Source organism: Melospiza melodia, chromosome 1, assembly GCF_035770615.1.
Source record: "Melospiza melodia melodia isolate bMelMel2 chromosome 1, bMelMel2.pri, whole genome shotgun sequence".
NCBI classification, from domain to species: Eukaryota; Metazoa; Chordata; class Aves; order Passeriformes; family Passerellidae; genus Melospiza; species Melospiza melodia.
This window is the reverse complement of record NC_086194.1, coordinates 10,088,203-10,110,275: the sequence shown is the minus strand read 5'-3', so window position 1 is coordinate 10,110,275 and position 22,073 is coordinate 10,088,203. Positions and strand designations below refer to the sequence as shown.

At 36.7% G+C, this 22,073-nt stretch overlaps 1 protein-coding gene across 1 annotated transcript in view; it reads left to right on the top strand.

Annotated features, from left to right (window-relative positions):
- Window positions 1-22,073, top strand: part of PTPRN2 (protein tyrosine phosphatase receptor type N2) — a 636,567-nt gene that overhangs the window by 150,089 nt on the left and 464,405 nt on the right. Inside the window, exon 3 of the mRNA XM_063183049.1 lies at window positions 12,173-12,286. Coding sequence (XP_063039119.1) covers window positions 12,173-12,286 — 114 coding nt within the window. The remainder of the gene's footprint in view (window positions 1-12,172; window positions 12,287-22,073) is intronic.

The following is a 22,073-nucleotide window of genomic DNA, read 5'->3' as shown; positions in this document are numbered from 1 at the left end:
AGTGAATGTGTCTAAGCATCTTCTTTTACTTATTTGCCACTTTTTCCTGTGGTGGATAATGATATTCTGTATATGCTGATTATAAGATCCAAATACAATGACAGTTACAATTCATCATGAATCTGGATGGCCTCAGATTTAAATTTTAGTAACTAGATACTCAGGAAAGGTTATTATACTAAAAATTCATAATCAGAAGAGATGCAATAAGGCCTTTTTATTCCTGTTCAAGTACATGAAGACTATCAGTATTAAGCCTGAGAATCAAAATCTGTGCAGAAATGAATTGAGGAGAGAAGAGCAGTGATACTCTAAAAGAAACGTTGTTGGTTTTGCATGGATTTTCTTATTCAGGTCGTGGTTATCAAGGTTTGAGGAACATCCCTGCTCTTAGGAGAGGAAGTACCTCAAAGCATTGAAGTTGCTGCAATAGCTTTAGAATAAGCAGCCAACACTTGCTTTTCAGTAATGTAATAGGGGATCTACACAACCCTTGCCTTACTGTGTAAGAGGTATCAGTGATGCCAGTGAATTGCTGAGAACCTGCCAACAATGTTAAAAAAGTAATCTTATTTATGTAGGTATATTTTTCTGTTTGTTTTGTGATATTAAAGTAAGCAGAGCAGAAAATGATAGATGATTTTTTGATTTTTTTTTTTTCCCTGAGTAACAGTCACTGTCCAGATAAGGTGAGGGCTAAAAGACTTCTCTTCTTCAAACCACATAATATGCCATTTTCATTTTGTGCTGCTTATAACCCTGAGTGTCACAGCTTTCTATTCTAGTCTGAATAGTCAATGAAACATTATGAAGCCGATAAGAAAAGCTGGTCCCCGTTCCTTGGCAACGGCTGTTAAGCAGAGCTGAGTGCTGTTGATTGAGGAGATTAGCTGCCAGAGATAAACCTCCTCTTTTTGCTGCCCTGCTGCTTATCTTTCCACCCATAACAAGTTGCACCAAATATGACAGCAGTCAGTGGTTTGGGCAGAATATGAACTTTGCAGCAAATTAAATTTGTGCAAAACACTTCGGGTGCTGACGTTGAAATCTTGAATTTATTCAAATTTTGCAGGTTGTTTTATGGACTGTAGTTTCTTGGCTTAGGGGTGAACATTTTTATTTGAAAGGGTGGTGCTCCAGATGTGAGAGAAATGGGATGTCCTGTTGCTACACTGGACGTTCATAAACACTGAAGGTAGTAGCAAATATTAGTAACAGTTTTCTTTTGCTGCTGTTCTCAGTGACATTCAAAGAATACATGAGCTATAAAGTAAAATTACTGCAGCTACTAGGCATGCAGAAGTTGGATTAAAAATTACAAATTGACTATTTTGGTTGATGTCTTAAGGAGAAAATGCTACTGTATACAAAACAAAAACATTGGATAATCTAAATGTGCTTCTGTCTGTACATGGCTTGGAAATCTCTCTGGTTTCAGTATATCCACATTACATTTCATGACAGAAGCATTGTTGCTGACTGGAAAATTAGTGCTGAAATATGACTAGGGGGAGAAGCTGGTGACTTTTTCCTTTCTCAAAATTTGCATTTCTGTTTCCTTTCCCATTTTAAAAATATTGGCTTATCCCTCTGCTTACATGAGTCTGCAGTTCTGATTGTGTTTCTGACCTTGGGGAAGTCTCTGGTGCTGCCCACACCACCACCCTGGATCTGCTGGCCCTTTGCAGACCTCTCTGTTGGCCACGGCAGGAGCATGGGCTGGGCTGGTTGTTGAATGGCAAAGCACTGGCAAAAGAGTTAAACTCTTGAGTTGACATCCTTAAGAAAAATCATCTGTGTGCAGAGATCTGGGTGAATAGTTATTCATCTAATAAATGTCCTGAGTTCAGCATTATTATTTAAATGTGTGTGATTGGTGTAAATAATGCAGCAGAAGCTTCAGAATAATAGATTTTGAGTAGAGGCATTTTCCTTCAGGTAGGATTGGAACCCCTTTCTGTTAGATCTATCAAAACATTCTAAAAAGCAGTGATGGTTTCTGGTGGAAGAACATTCTGCTGGAATGGAGGAAGCAACAACAAACAGAGTTAATATTTTCTATGTGTTTTTTTTTTTACTCCAATCAAGAATCTGGCGCCTCATAAGCAATATAGTATCAGGAAGAATTTAGAAAGATACAGTTTGATGCTCAACAGTAAAGTATTATTTCACTGAGTAACTTTGCTGATTCAAAAGTCCTGGCTTTCAAGTTTTTTTATTTTGTATCTTTGATGAATGCTTTTTTGATCCTTTTGTAGCATGAATATTTTGTTCAAAATAATTTTTATTTATTTTGTTTTCTTTTAAATGTATGTGCTGAGTGTACAACTTCTGTACTTAACCACTTCAGTTGCAGGATATTCTAAGGGTGTAAGCAGCTTAAATCCAGCCCCCAAAGTCCAGGTAAAGATTGGGGCTTAATTGTATACAGTATTGTAAAAGCCCATTACAACTTATAAGTCTGCACAAATGTTAGGTATTTTGTGTCAGTTGTGTGTATTCTGCAAATAAAATAGGAAGTAATTTGGGGTTGCACATGTCACATATATTGAGGGATCTCTGTACACATTGCAAAAGCAAAAGAAGTCTTGCTTTTCAGATCCCTTCTTATCATAATTTAAGATATTTCTGGTCCTAAAAGTTATTTTGAATAGTAGCACACAAATCTGAGGAGAATTTCTGAAACTGCTCCCAGCCCTGTTCCCAATCCCTGTTCCTGTATCCTTCCATCTGTCTGCAGGCTTACTTAGAGAGACTAAAGATCATCTGCTGTGCTGGGGACTTCTGTGCTGGAAAAGGCATTTCCCCACAGGGCTTTTTCCAGCCCATAAATAATCTCCTTTGCCTCTCTCAATGTCCTTTCCAAAATTTATCATTCATCTTCAGATTTGGACTGCAGAACTGCATTCCCATGCTGACTTTACCAATGCTGCACACTGAATGATGTCACCTCCTTGTTCCCACTTATTGCTGTTATATGTTCCATGTATCCCCAAGCCCTCTTTGTGCTTTTGCCCTCACATTGTCCCAGGCTGAACCCTGGGGTTTGACCCAGGCAAGGAGGACTGTAACTTGTGCTGCCCTTCACCTGCTGCCATCAGCAAAGCTGCAGGCAGTGCTCTGGGTCTGTCCCACAGCTGGGGAAAAGCTGTGTCAGGACCTCAAATTAGTTGTAACAAAAATAACTTTTCTGAATGCAGCTTCTGATAGGTGGTCTGAGGTATGTAGCATCACATTTAGCTATTTCAAAGCACAATTTTCTTGAGAACTGTCAGATTTTTCATGTTCTTCAAACAGTTCAGTTGAAACTGTGGGCATCCTGATGCCAAAGTTTGAGTGAGGTGCTTGGCTGTTCCAGTGCCCAAGCCTAAGGTGCCAGAGGCAGCTTGATGTGCTGTGGCTTCTGTAGGTCAGACTTGAGCAAGGTGTGGAGATTTCTGAGATAGATCCAAACAGTTGTAATCAGGCCCCAGGGTGCAGTACTCTGAAGTTATCCTTGTTTATAAGGATTTGTCCTCCCCACCCCAAAGGATCACCTTTAATTTTTCTGCTGATGTTTCTAGGTTCACATAATTTTCCATATTTTTTAAAAATATTTTGCAGCTAGGGAAAAAGATGGAGATCTTTTTTAATATAATTCCATTCATGTCTGAAGTCAGTTCCATTTAGGAATAAATTCAGTAACTCAGCTTACAAAAGCAATCTGCTGTCTCAATAAATATTGTCCTGCAAAGATCTAGAAAGCTTCTAGTTTGGCAAAGGACAGAAATAAACCTAGTTTGCTCTATTAGACACTGCAGCTGTGAATATGAATGGAATGGTCATTAGTCATGTTTTCAAGAGAGCAGAGTCTCCTACAAACACATAATAACCAACTCTTAAAATACAAGCTCTTGGCACTTAGGACAAGTTAAAACTTTCACTACTTTGTTTTTAATACAAAATTAAAATCAATGCAGAAATGCATTTTGCTGAACATGTTTCCTTGCAGAGTTATTTTTGCCTTGGGAATACAGATGCAAGAGCAGCTACAGTCTGATCACACAGTGAAGACATTGCCAGAACCAAAGTGGTTCTTGGCACCAACCAAAAATGTAATGGGGATCCTTGAAGTGACTGAAGTACATCTCAGTGATACTTGGAAAATTAGTGTACATAAATAAGCATTAGTATATTTGCATCTCATTGATTCCATAAATAAATTCTTAGTCCCTCCAGTAACCTCTGTTCATAAATGAATATTGGGTAAATAAATTTTTTAAAAATGGTTCATTTTCAATTGTTCACCATTCCTTGTTGCTCTGGCTTCATTTTAAACAGTGCAAGCAGTAGGAGCTCCGTTACTCTTCCAGGAGGAAGCTGAACAGCTCCAGAATAGTTTCTCCCTGCTTGAAACTTGTTCTGATTCAGAATGTTCATTTTTGTCTTTTCACTCCATTTCTCCCAATAATGTCATAAATAATTAATCAACCAGGTTGCATAAATGTTGAATGTTTCTTGTAAAGAATCGGGTAGTTCAATGCTTAAGGCTCTATGTGACTGCCTCCTTGCTTTCATTTTTCTCTAAACTTCTCTAGTTTATTCATATCTTTCTGATAATGACATGGTCAGAATTGGATGCAGAATTCTGTCTTTTTTTCTAGGAAAAAGGCTTTTTCTAAATGGGGAAGGGCACATGGCTTAGATTTCTCAGTATTGAAATTACAATGTCTGGTAAACCTGCATGTTAATCTTGCAGTCCAGTGGATAAACAGGTTAAAGGAAAAGATAGCTTTATTTTAAGCCTACTAATACTTGATTTATACTTGAATTTAAAGTATTTACCCTCTTGGAGGAGGATTTATATGTTTAAATACTTCCTCCGTTTTCTCCTTACTACCAGTATTGACCAGAAAGGGAATTGCTGCACAGAGGGTTTTGATTGCAAGCTCTTCTTTCTTAGAAGCATCACAGCTAATACAGAAAGCATAGCTTTGCTTAGAAAAGCCCTCTCAACATACTACAATTAGAATTTCTTGGGCTTTTCCTCAAAGGTGTTCTGGATTTGCCTCTGATCAGAATTAGAGGCAGATGGTTCCTGTGGTTTACAGACTGTAGTGGTTATCTGGATGTGGGAGATGTTGATTCAGTCACCATTTTCTGATCCTTTATTATCCTCATCACAGAGCCAAAACACAACTTTCATGCTATGTGGCTACCTAAGCTGTGGGAAGTTCAAATGTGGTTCTCTAAGAAGTACCAAGTTATTGAAGCATTATTCAGCTTGAACATTTGCTCTAGCAGCAGAATGTTAAGGCTTGCTTTCTATTCATCTCTACTTTTTCCTTTCCTTAAAGTCCCTCCTGCCCTCTCCTCCCAAGGCATGGTCATTATTTCAATGTTTGCAAGGCCTAAGTATGGCCTGTTAAGCTTCATTTCTGTGCTCTGTCACATAAAGTAGGCATTGAAATCTGAACCTTTCAGTCTCTTAGTTGAATAACTTTGGGGCTTTTGGAAAGCAGGCAGTATTTCCTTCACGGCAAGCCTGCTCTCCTCTTGCTTTGTTAGCCTGGAACTCAGTTTTCACAGGCCTTTCCTTCCCTCCTTTTGCTGTGCTGAGGAGTTTTTAGAGACTTTCTCTAAAATTTACATATTTCTGTTGTAACTTAAAAAAAAAATCTCTAAGTGTGTGTAATGCTTTAGGACTGTACAATCCAGCACTTAAATTAGCAGGTTAACACAGAAATAGTTATATTTCTTTTCTGTTGAAGATTTCTTTTTTTCTGTTTTTTTTTTTGTTTTTTTTTTTTTTTTTTTTAAGGAAAGACTGAGTCCTCCAGAACTTGCAGTCCAAATTACTCCTTGAGACAAGGGGACCCTAATTCCCAGGGGAACTATTCATGCCTCAGAATGATGTGGAGCTTTGAAATCCCAACCCTCTCACAGTATTTGCACAACAGCTAACTACACAACAGCTAACTAATGCTCCTGTTAATGTTAGCTTTTATCTTTAAATATGAGCACTTTCATAATCACCAACATCCTTCCCAATTCTTTTAATCACCAGAAATATTCAGGGGTTTCAGGTTTGGGGAATTTTTCAAAGTAGACCAACTATCCACCTTTTCCCCTAAATATCTGGGTCCAGAGAGGTGAGAAGAGGCATTAGATCTTGTTAGAGTTCTTTTATAGGACTGTTTGGTGATCTGGATTGCAGCAGAATTTTTTAAAAGTTACCTTTACCTTCCAGGTAGCAATTTATTCAGTTGCTGAAGAAGAGTGGATTTACTGGACTCTTAGTTATCCACTGGATTTCAATTTTTTTGTTGGATAAAAAAAATAAAAAAAATCATGTTTAGACTGTCCTACTTCATTGTTTTCTGATTTTTATGGTGTTTCTATTATATTTGCAAAATAAATCTACAAAAATATGCCATGTTTTCCTTGAAGCTGAGGATTTACTTTTATTGCATAATGTTTTGTGCCTCACACAGTAGCAAAGGCAGGATGCCACCACAAACTCTTGTTAAACAGTTTCAATGCACTTTCCTTACTTGTCTTTTATTATGCGTTTTTCTAGAAATATGGTACAAATATGGTAGCCTTTAATTTTAAAATAATATCTCCTAATTTTAAAGAGCTGCCCTAAAGTCTTCCACCTGCCTGTCAGCCATCAGGACAGGGAAGGACAGCGCGGGTGGAGGGTGGCTGGAGGTGCTCAGTTCTGTCCTGGGATGATGGATCTGGAATCAGGGAATTCAGGGGTGAGCAGCCTGGGCTCCAGGACTGATCCCTGTCCACTAGATGCCACTATTACTGCTCCTAAACGGGAACAGCCAAGGGCCACTGAGGGAAACAACCAGGGACTACAGAGATAAGCAAAATAAAATGACAAAAAGGTTTTAAAAGTTGAGCAGGGGGATGTTGCCCCTTGGAAGGCTGCTCTCCCCCTGATTGCAAACAGCAGCTTTTCTGCTCAGCCACTGCAGGATTTGCTGTTGGAAGCACTGGACTCACATTTCCAAAACATTGTGTGAGAAATGACACTGTAGAAGCCACTGCTGCTCTATCTGTATTAGCTCTACCTTACTTGCAACGTGAATATAAAAGTAGAGATATAAGTTATGAAAAAATATTTTTAATAGATGGAATATTAAAATAAGTTGTTTGCTGAAGACTTTACTTGTAAATGTTGACTATGGATTTGTGGACTATATCTTTTGAAATAAGCTTCCTGGCATACAACTTAATGTCCTCTTCAAGGAACAGTAACATTAATTTTTTTTTTCTTTTTAATTTTTGAAAAGGGATTTTGAAAAGGAACTCCATACTATGGGAAACAGCAGGGAGAGAATAATAAAATACTGTAACAATCTCCTTCATACTTCCTAAACATTTAACATCTGTGACCTTGAAGTTCAGTGTCTTGAGACTTTTGAGATGCAAATATTATGCTTCCCATTGGAAAAGGATTTAATCTCTCCAGTAGGCAATTCAGGCTCTTACTGTGGGTTGTAACACTGACCTTTTTATTAGTCCTGGACCTTACAGCACCTTAAACTACTAGCTAGGGGAAGGAGTGTGATGTCCATATTCAGTGAGAAGAAAGGATTCTTTTCTTACAGAAGGTTAAGTTGCAGGAGAATGATGCCCGTTGAAAACATTACAGTATTTTCTCTCGTTAACTGCAAGAGCACAAATGATGCAAGCCAAGGTGGCAGAAGCTGCCATTTGACACACACCACTGGGTCTGTGGACTTTCTTTTTTACAGGAACAGAGCATAATGACTGCAGTATGGGGCAAAACTTGAATTTTATACAGAGCTTTAATTTGTTAACAATTGTCAGGTAATTAGTGTGAGGAAGCTGAAGCGTGGCTACTGACACTGTCTGGAGAGCTGCTCCTTTCTGCTGCTGCAGGAGTCTGAAGAGCAGAAAGACCCAGGTGCTTCAAAGCATCTGCTTGAAGGCTCCTTTGCAAAGGTCACTTGTCAGTGCCATGTGAAAGTTTCACTGCATGCAGATCTAAATAATTAATTACTGCACAGCACAATCTTTTAATTTACATATATCAAGCTTTCAGCTTCCTGCAGACAAACTCCAGTATCTCTATCAGTCTTCACACCTTTGCTCAGTAGCAAAAGACACTCAGCAAGAATTTTTTGCTGGTATTATTCAAAACTAAGCCATATCTTGGATACATCTTGGTTTCAGTCACCAGATTGGCCACACATAGTGATTCCAGGATGGAATATGTTTCTTGCCAAGGACAGTTTTTTTTAACATGATTTTTTTTTTTTTTGAGATATGACTTCCTATAAAGAACTGCATGAATCAGCTGCCCAATAAACAGTGCTGCCTTCAAGGTGAAGGTTGACACTCAGCACAAGTTTCCAAAGATTTTTTAGTAACTCTTAAGCACTTGATGCCCATCTCCTTTATGAAGTCAAGAAACTGGTGCAATCAACTCTTCTTCAAACTGTTTCAAACTATATTTTTTTGTGTTGTCCTTTTACATTATTCAGTACCTGGATGTCAATCATGAATGTAACATGGTACTTCCTCAGCAGGTAATGGAGATCATATATATGCACTAATTCAGGACAAATAGCCAATAATAATGAATAATGATGGGTGTTTTCCATTTCCTTTTAGACCTCTCTCGGTGATCAGCCTTCCAGAACCTGTGTCTTGACTTCCTCATGGTTTAATTTATATGTTGCATTTTTTTACTAGAAGTTGATAAGTATTCAGTGTGACTATGTTTACCATGCTCCAGGAAGTTGTCTTTAATAAGAGACATCTGACACTATTGGAGATCTAATTGGGCACTTGAGTTACAGTAAATTTGTGTCCTTTAATCTTAGCATCTAACTCTTCAGTACATAATAATTTGTCAAAAATCAAGATTTTAAATAAAAGCTTGTAAAAATTTATGTTTGTGTTTCTTCTCAAATATTAAGCCCATCAGCAAAAGAGCCAAATGGATAAAGAAGCATTTCACTGTTCCCTTGGGTGTATGGATGTATTATTCTTCTGGTTTATTTTCTTTGAAAACAAATCTAGCAGCTCTCAAAGAGCCAACATGAGCATGCTTTAATGCAGATTTTTCCTGGTCTAACTATAACTGTTAAGATATTATTATGAAAAATACTACTTTTTGCTGACAGCAAATGATAACACCTTAATAACAAACGTGTCCCTATTGCTCAGTCTCACCCTTCCCTCATTCTGGGCTGGTGTAAAGTGTAGATGTCCTTTGCATGTTATGTTCTCTCCTAACACAACTTCAGTGAAGTTCAGAATGAGCACACTCTCAGCAGCTACGGTGTTATTAAAACATCGCTCACTCTTTGAGTTTTCTCTGCCCTGATACATCTTCAGTTAAATCCAGGAGCTTTTCCACTCTCCTTTTTGCGTTATGCACAGCTTTGGACATTCCTCTCACTGTTTGAGGCCAGCTGGTGGCACAGCAGGGTCCAGAAGGATGCACCATGTACTGACTTTCTGTAAATCCCAGTGACTGGGATAGTGCACGGTAGACTAAGCTGGACATTTTAAATATTAGCTGTAATTTAATTTAATCTGTTTTTCAAGTAAAAATGAGCTTTGTGCTGGACCTCAGCCATTTCCTACACCGCATCTCCCATTTAGGTTTCTTGAAAGTAAAAGAGGGGCACTTCTGGCAATTTTTCTTGGTAAAATGGCTCTCCCTTGCCTTTTCTTCCTTTGCAATCTGTGTCATTGAAAGCGAGTTTATTTAAAAGATACCCTTAAAATTGAATGCTCAACCTCAATTTAATTTTTAGGTCTTATATCTTGCCACAGAAACCTTATTAATTAAAAAAAAAAATAATTAAAAAGTCAAAACACACCCAAAACCAAACAAACCAACCCCAACCAAAAAAAAAAGAAAGCTCCAAGCAAACAGAAAAATCTGGGAAAATTCCTACTTTTTCAGAAAAAGCAGCTGAACTATGAAATGTATTATTTGCACGACTCCAGTCCCACTGTAATCCCCGGCACAAAGATCCTCTGTATTTTAGAGCTGGTATTTGCCAACCACTCCTTGGGGCATTCTGCTCTCTCTCCTCTCTCCTTGTGCTGCATTTAGCAGAGCCCAGTGCTATTTGTGGTTGCAGCCCCTCCAAAGCTTATTATGCCCATATTTCAAGTACAAAAGCCAAAGTAACTTGCAGTTTCTCCCTAAGCTGTCCCAGTGTTTTTGGTAGATTGTATAATGCAGCTCAGGCTCATGTGCTAATTGTTAATTTTAGAATTTAAATGGGTTTTGTTCTATTCAAGGGAAGTAGGCTGAAGGTTTCTGAAAACTCTGAGTTTAGGAAAACGGTTTGGTCTCTTTTAGAGTTTGTGAGTGAATTAGTTTTTGCATCCATGGAGATATCCTTAAATGATACTTAATGCAAAAATCTTTCATTTTTATGGAATGTGTATGCTTTTCTGGACTCTAAAACAATATTAGAATTATTTTTAAGGTAAATTATCTCTAAAAAATGCATGGAATATTATTTGTTTATGTAAACATAGATTTTGTAGCAATTGTTTGTAGCCAGTAATGGTGGTATTCCAAAATACAGTTGGCTGTGTCAGGTTATGTTTAATTTTGAACAATCTTGTTCCTAAACACTGAGATGTTCTTCTGTTCCTTTCTGAATCAAAACCCTATTCCTGCTATCCATCCATTTACAAGTTGGCTGATATTTATATACTTTGCTTATTTTCAACTGCAGCAGGTTTTTAAACAGAGATGAATATTTTAATCTGCTGTTAGGCTGCTTTTCACATTACATGTCAGAAAACCAAACCCTATCTGTCTATGTGGTTTCCAAATTAAACCTAGCTTCCAATAGCAAAATTAGATTCAGATGTAGGGTTTTAATTTGAATTAACTTAATTTGACAGTTGTAAGTGACAGGAGGATTGGAAAGGAGAAGAAAGAAAAAGTTGGCTAATTTCAATGAGGTATTTGTGTTTAACAGTGAGGGCTAATAATGCCCTTTTTCTGCATCCTGGTTTGGTTTATTTTCTTTTATGCCATTATTTGTGTTTAGTGAACAGCTGGGCCAGTAGTTCCCATTTGTAGTCTTTTAGCTCTGTAAAGTAGCACAGAAAGTAATGGACATTTGCAAATTAATGCTTACCCTTATTTTCTGCTCATCTGATGCAGTTCTCCTTTTGGAGCATAGATGTAGTATCAGAGCAGAAGTAATTACTGTGTTAAAACTAGGATTGCAGTAGAATATTTTGCTAATTAAACTTGTTGCATTTAAATTGCTTCCTTTGGATCACTATATAGAAGAGAACTATTTTGAACAATAAATGAAACCACTTTCTTTCTCAGAGACCCAGAATTGCAGATGGTCAGATTGTATGTGAAGCACCTAGACTCTGAATTAGGCTTTTGTATGAAAGGGAGAAAGGTAATTTGAATGTTTGAACTCCCTGTTCCTCCCACACATACACAGGAAGCTTGCCTCAAAATGAACAATTCTCTAAATAAAGACTAATAAGAAGCTAAATTAATTAGAAGGTGTGATTTGAAAAGACATTGATGAGAAGAGTCTGTCATTTCAGACAAATGGAATGGAGCTAAATAAATTAGGCCACATTAATATCTCATTGTTCTGTGAGGAGCTTTCTTTTATTGCATTCATTAGAGGGTACTTCTTGAAATGAGCCTTTACTAGCCATTATGGATTCAGTTCTCATTTACCAATGCCTAACACACAGCTTCCACATTAAAAATGTTTCAGCAAATCCACATAGTTTCTGCAAATTAATATTTATATTTCTGGGTGCTGCACGTTTTATCCACATCAATAGTAGGCATTGTACATTAGGATTTTCTCTCACTGAATTGTCAGTAAAGAAGTCTTACATCTAAAGATTAGGGAAGCAGAAGTCTGAAAATACTTCATAAAATAAACTGTATGCCTATCTCATACAATAGGATATTCCTCCAACTAATATTCTTTCCAGTATTTATTTATTTGGATAGAAAATATTCTGTCTCATGACTTCAGTGGTCCTTTGATAGCTTTTTAAAGTGTCTTTTAAAAGGTTCCTTCAGTGTATAATTAGGAGACATTGGAAATGCGCATCTCATCACGCCCTTCTTCCTCTCAGGAAACCAAATGTGTCTTTTTCCTTTTCTTTTTTCTCTTTCCTGCAGATGGAATATTTGGGAGATGTCAGCAAGTGCCAGTAATAGACATCTATAAATATGACATTTCAGCCCCTGTTCTGCAGCACCTGAGGATCATCCTGGAGCAGCTCTCACACAGAGGTACAGTCAAAGCTCTGCTCTGGGGTTAGATGCACTGGGGGTTACAATTATTTGTGCTCCCTCTGAGGTGATGTCTCCAGAAGTTTTTGAACACATTTGTGTTTCAGCCCTGCTGGTGCACACTTTATAAAAGTCAAAAGCCTTTGGATTGACTGAATCTGCCAGGAGGAGCTGGGGAAGCAATTCCAGGAGAAGTGTTTCCTCCCAGTGTAGCACATGGCTGTGACTGACACTGCACTGGAAAATGTTAGCATCCATGAGTGCTGGTGTCACATAAATAAATCAGCAGGAAAGAAAAAGAGTTTGCCTTCTTCACCACAGCATATTTTAGGGTGCATGGGCAGAAAACACAGAACTTCCAGTTAGTTGAAAACAGTTCTGAACTTTCTAATAAATTCAGATAAAAAACTGCTCTGATTTCATTGCCAGCTACAGCTGGTCTGTTTCTTTTAATTTTTGTTCACCTTTCCAATGTTAATCTCTCTGCTCTTTCCAAAGCCAGAAAGGATTTTCTAGCTTTTGAATGGCATAACTTGAGCTAACAAATAAAAACTTGAATAAAGTGAAATCCAGTAAGGTGAACAAACCTTTCAGATACTAATATATGAACTAAACATCTCTTGTAGACAGTCACTGGACCAAGATATTCTTGTTATCCAAATTGTTCCAAGATTATTGTTGGAATGTTTAACTTTGCACTTGCATCATCTGTGTAGGTGTTGGTACCTAAATATTTTCCAGCTACAATGACAAAATAGTAATATTGCATTAGCATGATGGTAGTTTATTATGAGAAAAAATTGGTTTCTCAGAAGTTTTGGACCCTTCTTAGAGACTGAATTTCTAGTTGGGACACTTATTTAGAGCATTAAAAAATTTTCCAGGGGTTTATTTGCTGTCTAGTAGCCCATCCAAGTGAGACAAACTCAGCAAAACTTGATTGTAGTAGCTCCTGCCTGATTAACAGTTACATGTGAATAGTACTTGTGGCTCTTTCACTTGTCACTTTCTAAAGGCTAAGTAATGCAAGCAAAGTTATGAAAATACTCTGTTGTCAGAGCAACATTTTATGAGTGAAAAAACTTGTGTCTGGTCTCTGTTTGCATATAGTGAGGGAGGAGGAGAGAACACATTCATGTCATTAGGTCACCTAAATAAATACCTACAGTGATGATGCACATGGACAGGCAGCAGTTATTTACATCACCTGAATACAGGTCAGGTGTCCTGTGTAAAGCTTCTCTTGTGAGGATGTCAGAGGTCAGAGATCTGAGGGTGACTGATGTCCTTGTGAAAGGAACATTCAGAGGGGATGGGATACCCCAGGCCATCTCAAAGGATGCTCACCTGCCTCCACCTCCCTCCTAGCCAGAAGATTTTGGTTATTTCAGTGGAATTGATGTGGCCTCCCCTTTGAAGTGCTCCTCTGCTCAATAAACCCACCCTTCCTAGGACTGTTGTTATCCACAACCCACCTCCCTGCATTTAACTTTTTTGTTGCAGGAAACCATAGTATGCTTCTTTTAAGGAAACTTGCACATTGAAATTTAGTCTTGTCTCATAGTTTCTTATAGCAGGAAAATGATATGGAAAACACAGATTGAAACCATGGTGGAAATAAAGGACTTTTGCTTTTATCTGCTTTAGTTGTGATATTCATAGATACATACACAAATGTGTGAATTCAAACTGTTACAAAAGTTTTGCAAGTTGTTTTTGTGGTTTCTAGGTATCCCAATGAAGGAAATCTTAAATATATCTATGAAACATAAGAGAATGCTGGAATGCTCTTGCTAAAATAATGGATGGCATAAAATAACTTTTTCTTTTTACTCTTAGTACCTTGCAAATTTTGTTTAGCGGGGACAGAAATATGGAAGGAATAGAATCAATACTATCAAATTGATGGATTACTGACATAAGGTTGCTCAGACAAAACGCTGCTGCTTACAGGTGCTGTTAGATGTAAGACATCCAGCCCTCAGGTGGTGTTTTCTGGCTGTGATGGTCACTCTGACAGTTCTCCTGCACAGGGTGTTTAAAATGGGATAAGCATTTCTGCAGTAAAGCTGGACAAAACATTGTCAGGACATCACTAATATTTCAGGCAACTACCAGGAAGGGCTTAATTTTTTCAGAGGTCTTATTTGCTTTATTTGTGTAATACCCCATTCTTGTTATCTCCAAAAGAGTTCTGTCTAGCTCAGCTTGGTGGTGCTCACCTGCCCTGGAATGGGTAGGGGACAGCATCTACTCTCTACTTTCTGTAAACAGCAGGACAATGTTCCCATGAAAGACTGTACAGCTGGTGTTGTGATTAGTAAAAATTTTAGTAATGCCTATGTTGAACCCTTTCTATTTTTATTAGATGTATATGCAGTTAAGGATAAAATATTCTGAGGGTAATTAACTTGAGTGGTCTTCTAGGTTCTTATTTATTTAATTTTCTAATATGACTTGCTTTTTCTATTTCATTATATACATATATATATATATATATATATATACACATATATATATATATATATACATCTTCCTGATGTATTCTTGCAGAATTACTAAGATCTTCCTTTTCCTCCCCAACCCTGAAAATAGTCTGTTGACATCTCCTTCCATAGGATTTCTTTTTTAAAAGCAATAGAAGACCTTGTAAAATGTACATTTTTTTTTCATCCTTCTTTGCCGATTGCTTGTAAGTAAGTGTTGCCTATGTTTGAATCATGGCCCAAATGGAAGAGTGTGTGGTGAGATGTATAAAACAAAGGACAATGTGATGTGAATAGCAAATAGAATTTGTGACTCTGCCAACCCAAAATGTTTACTACAATGAGGAAGAATAAGACAGAGGCTTAGATGAGTGACACACCTGATGATAATCTATTTAATAAAGGACTTTGACTAAAATTGAATTCAGGTTTCATAATAATACAGATTTTATGTCTTCTTTACACATTGAGTCTTTCTTTGCACTATTGACTGGGTAGATGGATGATAGAAATGAATGCCTTGGAATATTAGACAGTTCCCTACAAAGAAATGATCTGTTAGCATTCAAATACCCCTGCTCATTTTCACTCACACTGTCCTTGAGTCCTTCAAACCCTCATGAAGATTTTCTGAAGGTTCAGTGTTTATAAATGGGTCTGTCTATATGGGAAAAACCCTTCTCACTGCTGCTGAAACATGACAAATCACTTTCTGGAGCTGATGGTACTTTATATTATAATCCACAATAATTTATGAGGAATTGAAACATATTTCATTGTCTGATAAACAGGACAGTCAGAAGGATGCCACGTAGATGGGTCTAAATCAATTGAAAATGAAAGTGAAGGAAGTATCAGTGTAGAGGGGTGAATGAGTAGTGCCTGAAGGAAAGGGAGATATTTATCCCTGTGGTTGGTCTTCTGCATCCTCTTGTCCAACTTGGAAGAAGATATTTTATGGAGTATACATGAATGATAAATCATGTGTGCATTTCCTTGTTTAAGCTAAGATGCAGAAAATACTTTTTCCTATTTTTTTACCTAAGTGCATTAAATTTATCAATTTTGTTTGTTTTCTTCTTGTGCCTACAATAGTGATATTTATATTGTAATGGCAAAGTATTCACTAAAATAAAATTTTCAACAAGGTTGTGGAAACAGTTCCACATTGATTATTGACCTGTACATCAGAGTCATGAAAAAATGAGATAGGAGAGCTAAGCATGGGACATCATAACTCAAACATGAAGCATAAACAGTACTTGAAATGCCACCGTTAGCTATAATAAATCAGAACAGTAGTATTTTTCAACTGCATGCTCCAAAAGGCATTTATGTGTGTTTCATGGGATTAGAAACAGTCCCAGGGGTTAGAAATAGCACCATGATAAGGTGGTACCAACTCTGTGAGTGTGAGCTGCCACAGCCATGGGCATTCCCTGAGGGACAAGCTCAGAGGTGAGGCTGAAGGACACAATTCCTTAAAAAAATCAGGACGAGAGGATTTGCTCAGGGTCACAACAAGTGCCCAGCTGACTTTGGATGCTGCCTCTGAGAGAGGGCTCTGCATGTTTGGGGGGAAAAATGGAATAAGATCCCAAGCCCAGAGAAGTATTTTGTGCATTTGTGCCTTCTCACCGTGTCTGTGGTGTCTCCTGAGCTGGAAGTTGAGGTTTTGTGTTCACTCCCTGCTCTGTGGACTCTGTTTCTAGCACAGCTTGACAGGTTGCTGTGTATTGAAAACAAAGTGTGTTAGACTAATAATCAGTATTTCAGCTTCTGTTTTCTTTTTTACTCAAAATGTAATTGAATTACATCTATTTTCACTTCTCTGCAGGAAATTTGTAGAGTGACTGAAAAACAGATCAGTTATGTATATTCTTTCTTTATTTTTATGTGAGCTGGAGTCATTCCTAAATAATTCCTCAGCATGCTTGCTGTCACTTAATTTTTGCAATAACACCTTGTTCAAAATAATAATTTAAAACAAAATAGTTTATTTCACTCTGTTATGAAGAAAGTCCTGCTTAAGATATTCAGATATCAACAGTAATATTAAGAGAACCAAAAAGACTAGGATGTGCTTTTAAATTCATGTAGCTTAAGTGAGCAAGAAATTCTGGAGAGATTCATGGACTGTGGAAATAGGCAACATCTTTACAGGCTATTTGAAAAAAATAGTATTTTTCCTTCTTGTTTGTTTTCTTTGCAATGCAGGAAGCTCTTGACAGGGAGAAAAAATTATCTGTCTTAAATTAATTCTAACCAGTTAAGTGTAAGGTGATTAATACAACTTTGCTAGAAATAATTTTATACTCTTACAGCAGATTTGTTTAAAAAATTGAAATGATTTACAATTGGTTAGCTTGAAAATTGAAATGAATGTGACCTGTCACATATAGCTTGTGAATTACAAAAGGGTTGCTAAATATTTTTTTCACTCAGGACTATTTTTCAAGAAAAAGTATAATTTTTTACTCCAAGAAAGGTAAGAGTTGAAAGCAAGTCTTTATAAGTTCAGTTTTGAAATAAACTTAAAAGGAATGGTGCAGTTCTTGCCCATATTTGTGAGGTGATTATCACATCATTATGGAGGAATACAGAAACCTGAAACCCTGAGAGGTAGGAGAAAGCAGGTTTTTCTTTAAATTGAAATATTGATATAAATGAAGGCAAACTCTTCTTTGGCAGAGAGCAGTGTGTTTACATCTAATTTCCTGGGCATCTGCCTGCTCCAGACATCTGTCTATGGAGCAAATTCTTCTCCTAGATGGCTGCTGAAGCCAGGAATTGAAGCATAACTCCCATGATGAGCTACACCAGAGGAACTCAGCTGGGACTGGACATATTTACCTTCTCCTGGTATCACTGTCACACTGCCTTCACTTTTTGGCTCAATGGACAAAAACCTGCTGAAAAGATTGCAAAAAATTCCTGCCTTTGTTAAGGGCTGAAGCACCACTGATATTTTTCAGTCTTCAAAGACATAAATGGAAGTTCAGAAAAGAATGAGTTTCAGAAAAAGCAAAAAGATTTATTTACAGAGCAGCAGATCCTGTTTTGGACGCCCATGTGTTACACAGCACAGAATCAAACAAAACAGATTTTATTTTTTTTTCTCTTTGCTTCTTTGTATGGCTGCTCTGCTTACCGGACATAATCTGACATGGCACTGACTTGTCAGATACCATATAATATAATTGTGAAAAATGATCTTTTCAGGAAATTGGTATTTATGAAGAGTGCATTGGAATTATGAAAATTATTAGAGTGAAACAGATTCCATGTATCCTGGGAAAGATATTAAAAATTACAGAGGAAAGCTTTTTGCAATGTACATAGTGTTTTATCTGCATCCACAACACCACTGCGTAAAGCTTTTTGATTTTGCACAATTTTATTTTTTATTGTTTTGGAAGATATATATGTCATTGTGATAGCACCACATTCTCCTGTTTAAATAGAATGACCAATCAGATCTTTTACTTGTGCTTTTGATAAACAAATACATTAACTAATGTGTTTGGTACAAAGGAGAAAAGGTCTGCATGCCTCCTTTGTGTCATGTTTACACCAACTAGCAGTGACAATTATATCAAATTCTTTGTGGCCAGGTAATTTTACAGATCTTCTTCCAAAGGAAACTTAGAAATTAGTGATAGTATAATGCAAATATTTAAGGCTGCTGATAAATTCCTGCCTTGCTTTCTTTGTTTAGATCTGTGTGGCACCTCAGGAATTTTAACCTTTGCATTAATGTTTTGTCTTTTCCGTGTGCTGGCTCTTTTGCAATTTGTTCTTTTTGTGATCTTTGAAAACTGAGGACTGTCTTTGTTTCTTCCTCCTGTGGAAGAAGCTGCACATGCCTCTTCTTTTTCCTTTTGGACTTCCCTGAGCAAGCTCAGCAGGCATCCTCTGGATGGTTCTCAGCATTGGATTGAGCAGCAGCTCAAAGTCTTTGTATTTGGGATATTCATGAATGTGTTCCCCTGTTAATAACATCACAAGGAGTTCTAAATTTCATTCTTACTCTCTTAGATAATTTTAAAAAATTAACCCCTTCCACAGGACCATTAAGTTTGAAGTGATATAGGTGTATAATATGTTTTTAAAACACACTTGAAAATGCATCAATCAAATTGCTGTTCATTATCAGTTGTTCCCACACTTGGAATATCAGCAAGTCTCAAATCAACCATGAGATTACTTCTTTAGGTGCTATATTCTCTAATAACACCACTTTTGGGGACTGTGAATAACAATATAGCATATCCAGACTAATTATGCCATTTTCTACCATTAATCTGTAATTATAGCCTATTTACATATTCAAAATATAACTATTTTTTTATCATTTCACTACCAGTGCCTTTTTTTTTTACTTGTTTATAACTAGGGAATATTTTCCTTTTCTATTTCTATATTCATTGCACATTCTTATCTGCAGTTCTAATCTCTATCTACACGGCTTCATGTTCTTTTAAGATGCCAGCTCTTAATGACAGTGTTTGACATATTTTTTTAGTTTTTTAATAGGTACTCTAAATTCTGAAACTTTTAGGCTTATTTGTCAAAGTCATTATTTAATTAATTAATACATAACTTCAGTAGGTAGATTTTGTCCCTCTCACAATCATGATAAGATTGAGGCTTTACTTTATTTTAGCAACAAATGAAAATTCCCACAAAAGTTCTTTTTTCCCCTTCTCTGTAGAAAAAGTAGAAATATTCACTTATAAAATATATATACACATAAAATATGCTGGTGGCTTTTTATTTTCCACTTAAGTTGTTTTCATTCTTTACCTCGTGGCTGTGTTAGAGTGCTTCTGACAAACACAGCAGTCTCCTGAAAAGGCTGAGTAATGTTAAATTTCCTTTTAAATTGTACATTTTCTTTTTTTCATGCTGATTCTTAGCATGTACTCGCTGCATTTCAGGCCTCCTCCTCTGTTTTGCTCTGCCTATACATGGATAGACAAAGCAGTTCATGATAATAAAATTGTAGTATCCCTCCAGTGTTCCATTGCTCAGTTTTTCTTTTACAGCTTCTCCCAGCCTTAAAATGGCAAAAAAGGAGTTTTCCCCAAATTTTTAGTGTTTTTCCTATTGTTGTCTGGTTTCTAATTAAACATTGCATGGATCTGCACTACATATTTTGCTAAATGATTTCCAGTCTTTTAGGAAGACATTGAATGTTCTTATTGCTTGACTTGGCATATGTCATGCATACATTAAACTACATTTTGTTTCCCACTTTGAGGTTTGTGACGTTTCCCTCCCCTGCTGTATTCTCACATTTCTTTAACATGGTAAGATAATTGATTTCCTTTTCCTTATTTTATCTGTGAGCTACTCAACAATGCAAAACCTCTGACTGGGAAAGAAAGTGTAAGGCTCCTGAGTCTGTCATGTTTCAGAAACTTAACTTTTTTGTTCCTTTTATTTTTATGTGGCTCTTTTGAAGAGCTAAAATTCCTGCCTGAGCATCCTCTGGTTCTTTGATACATTCCTAGAAAGCTGTATTGAGTCTTCAGATGTCTCTTCATCCCTTCTTCAGTAGAGAGAGTAATGAAATGAAAAGACTTCAGCATTCCAGCTCAGCTTTTTCTAATTGCTGATGAGTTTCATTCAAGTTTTTCCAGGTAAATTCTAACTGAACTGTGTTCACTTCTGATAATTTTATAGTTACTCACTATTTTATAGACACTCATAATAGTGTTAAACATTGAGCTTTTCATTGATTTTATAGTTATTAGGTTTTAGCAGGCATCCAGCTCATAGTCACATTCAAGATGTTGGAAGGATTTAATACCAGCCAATACTGCAAAATAGTGTAAAACCTAATTCAAAATTCCACATGGTCAAAAGGACAGTTATTTTGTTCACTCACATACTTTTTCTCTTTACAACTCTCCATCATAAAGGTCTGTTCTCTCTGAAATTCCAAGGTTCCCATTTGATCAGCAGTGTAAAAGACAAGTTCTAAAAGTTTGGACAATTGCTCTTTAAATGATCATATTAGGACTCTTCATATGTATTCAATACTTATCACCCATACATTTCTAACCTGATAGACTGATTATATTTATCAGCATTTCAGAAAAAGCTCTCTATGTATCCTAACTGTAAAGAGTATCATCATGCACTGAAAGTATTCGGTAAGGTCAGCTCTATGTGACTAAGGCCAGGCCACTCTTTTCTGGAAAAAAAAGAAATAGTGATAAAAATTCATTAAGTGAAAAATCATTCACTTTAACACCCCATAAAATATTTATGGGTAGTAAATACTTTTACAGAAGTTAGAAATGAATTTCAAACTATTTCTAAATAGAAGAAGGGTTAAACTCTCCACCCAATTAAACCATAATAGATAAGTCAATCAGCCCTACATAGGAAGGAAAATACATTATTTTATGTTTTGGGTTATGATGGCCCTGACATCATCAACATCTTCAACATTGAAAACTGCAAGACTGGGCATTAACATTTTTGCATATATGTGGGAGAGACAATGATACAATATTCTTCCCTTTTCTCCCATCAGTGAACTTTGTTCTGACAGTGCCTGCAGGCTTGAGCAGAGGGCACTCAATGCTCAGGAATCAAGACACTAAATTTAAGTTTAAAATTAAAATGTTCATCAACACGGAAAAACTTCTAACTACCCATCTTATTAACCTGTGAGGTAATTGCACCAGTCAATAAACGAAAATGGAATGTGGTCCTCAGTGGTAGTTACTTAAACTGAGAGAATTTTCTTTTAGCTAAGAATAACCTTAGAAAGAGTGGATACCAAATTTGATTCAGAAATGAGAAAAATACTCTTGAACCCATCTTGTAACTCTGCTTTTTCTCCCTTGTGGGCAGTGCAAAACCTGTCTCCTTTTAAATTTTAATTAAAATTTAGATTAGTTATGATCATCTAATCTTTCCTTTGCTCTGCAGTGTCTGATCACTGTGTATAAGTATCCAAAGTTTAATCTGCTTCTGGTCCTCCCAGATTTGGCAGTCTAATCAAGTGCTCAACTTTAGCACTTAGTATATAAGCAATCCCACTTCATGTTTTGATAAGATTTTAGATGAAATTGGTCACTTACCTGTTCTGCTGAAATATTCCTGAATAATTTTATTGTTTCATCTTTACTACTGCATTCATCTCCTTTAGGAACTAACAGATTTCCTTCCTGCATTATGCTAAAAATCTATTTGAAGGCTCAGCCTACCATTGCCAGTAAAGCATTACTGGCATTGTTCTGGGGGGTCTTAAAGACCTTCCTTCAGTGTGAAAATTAATATAT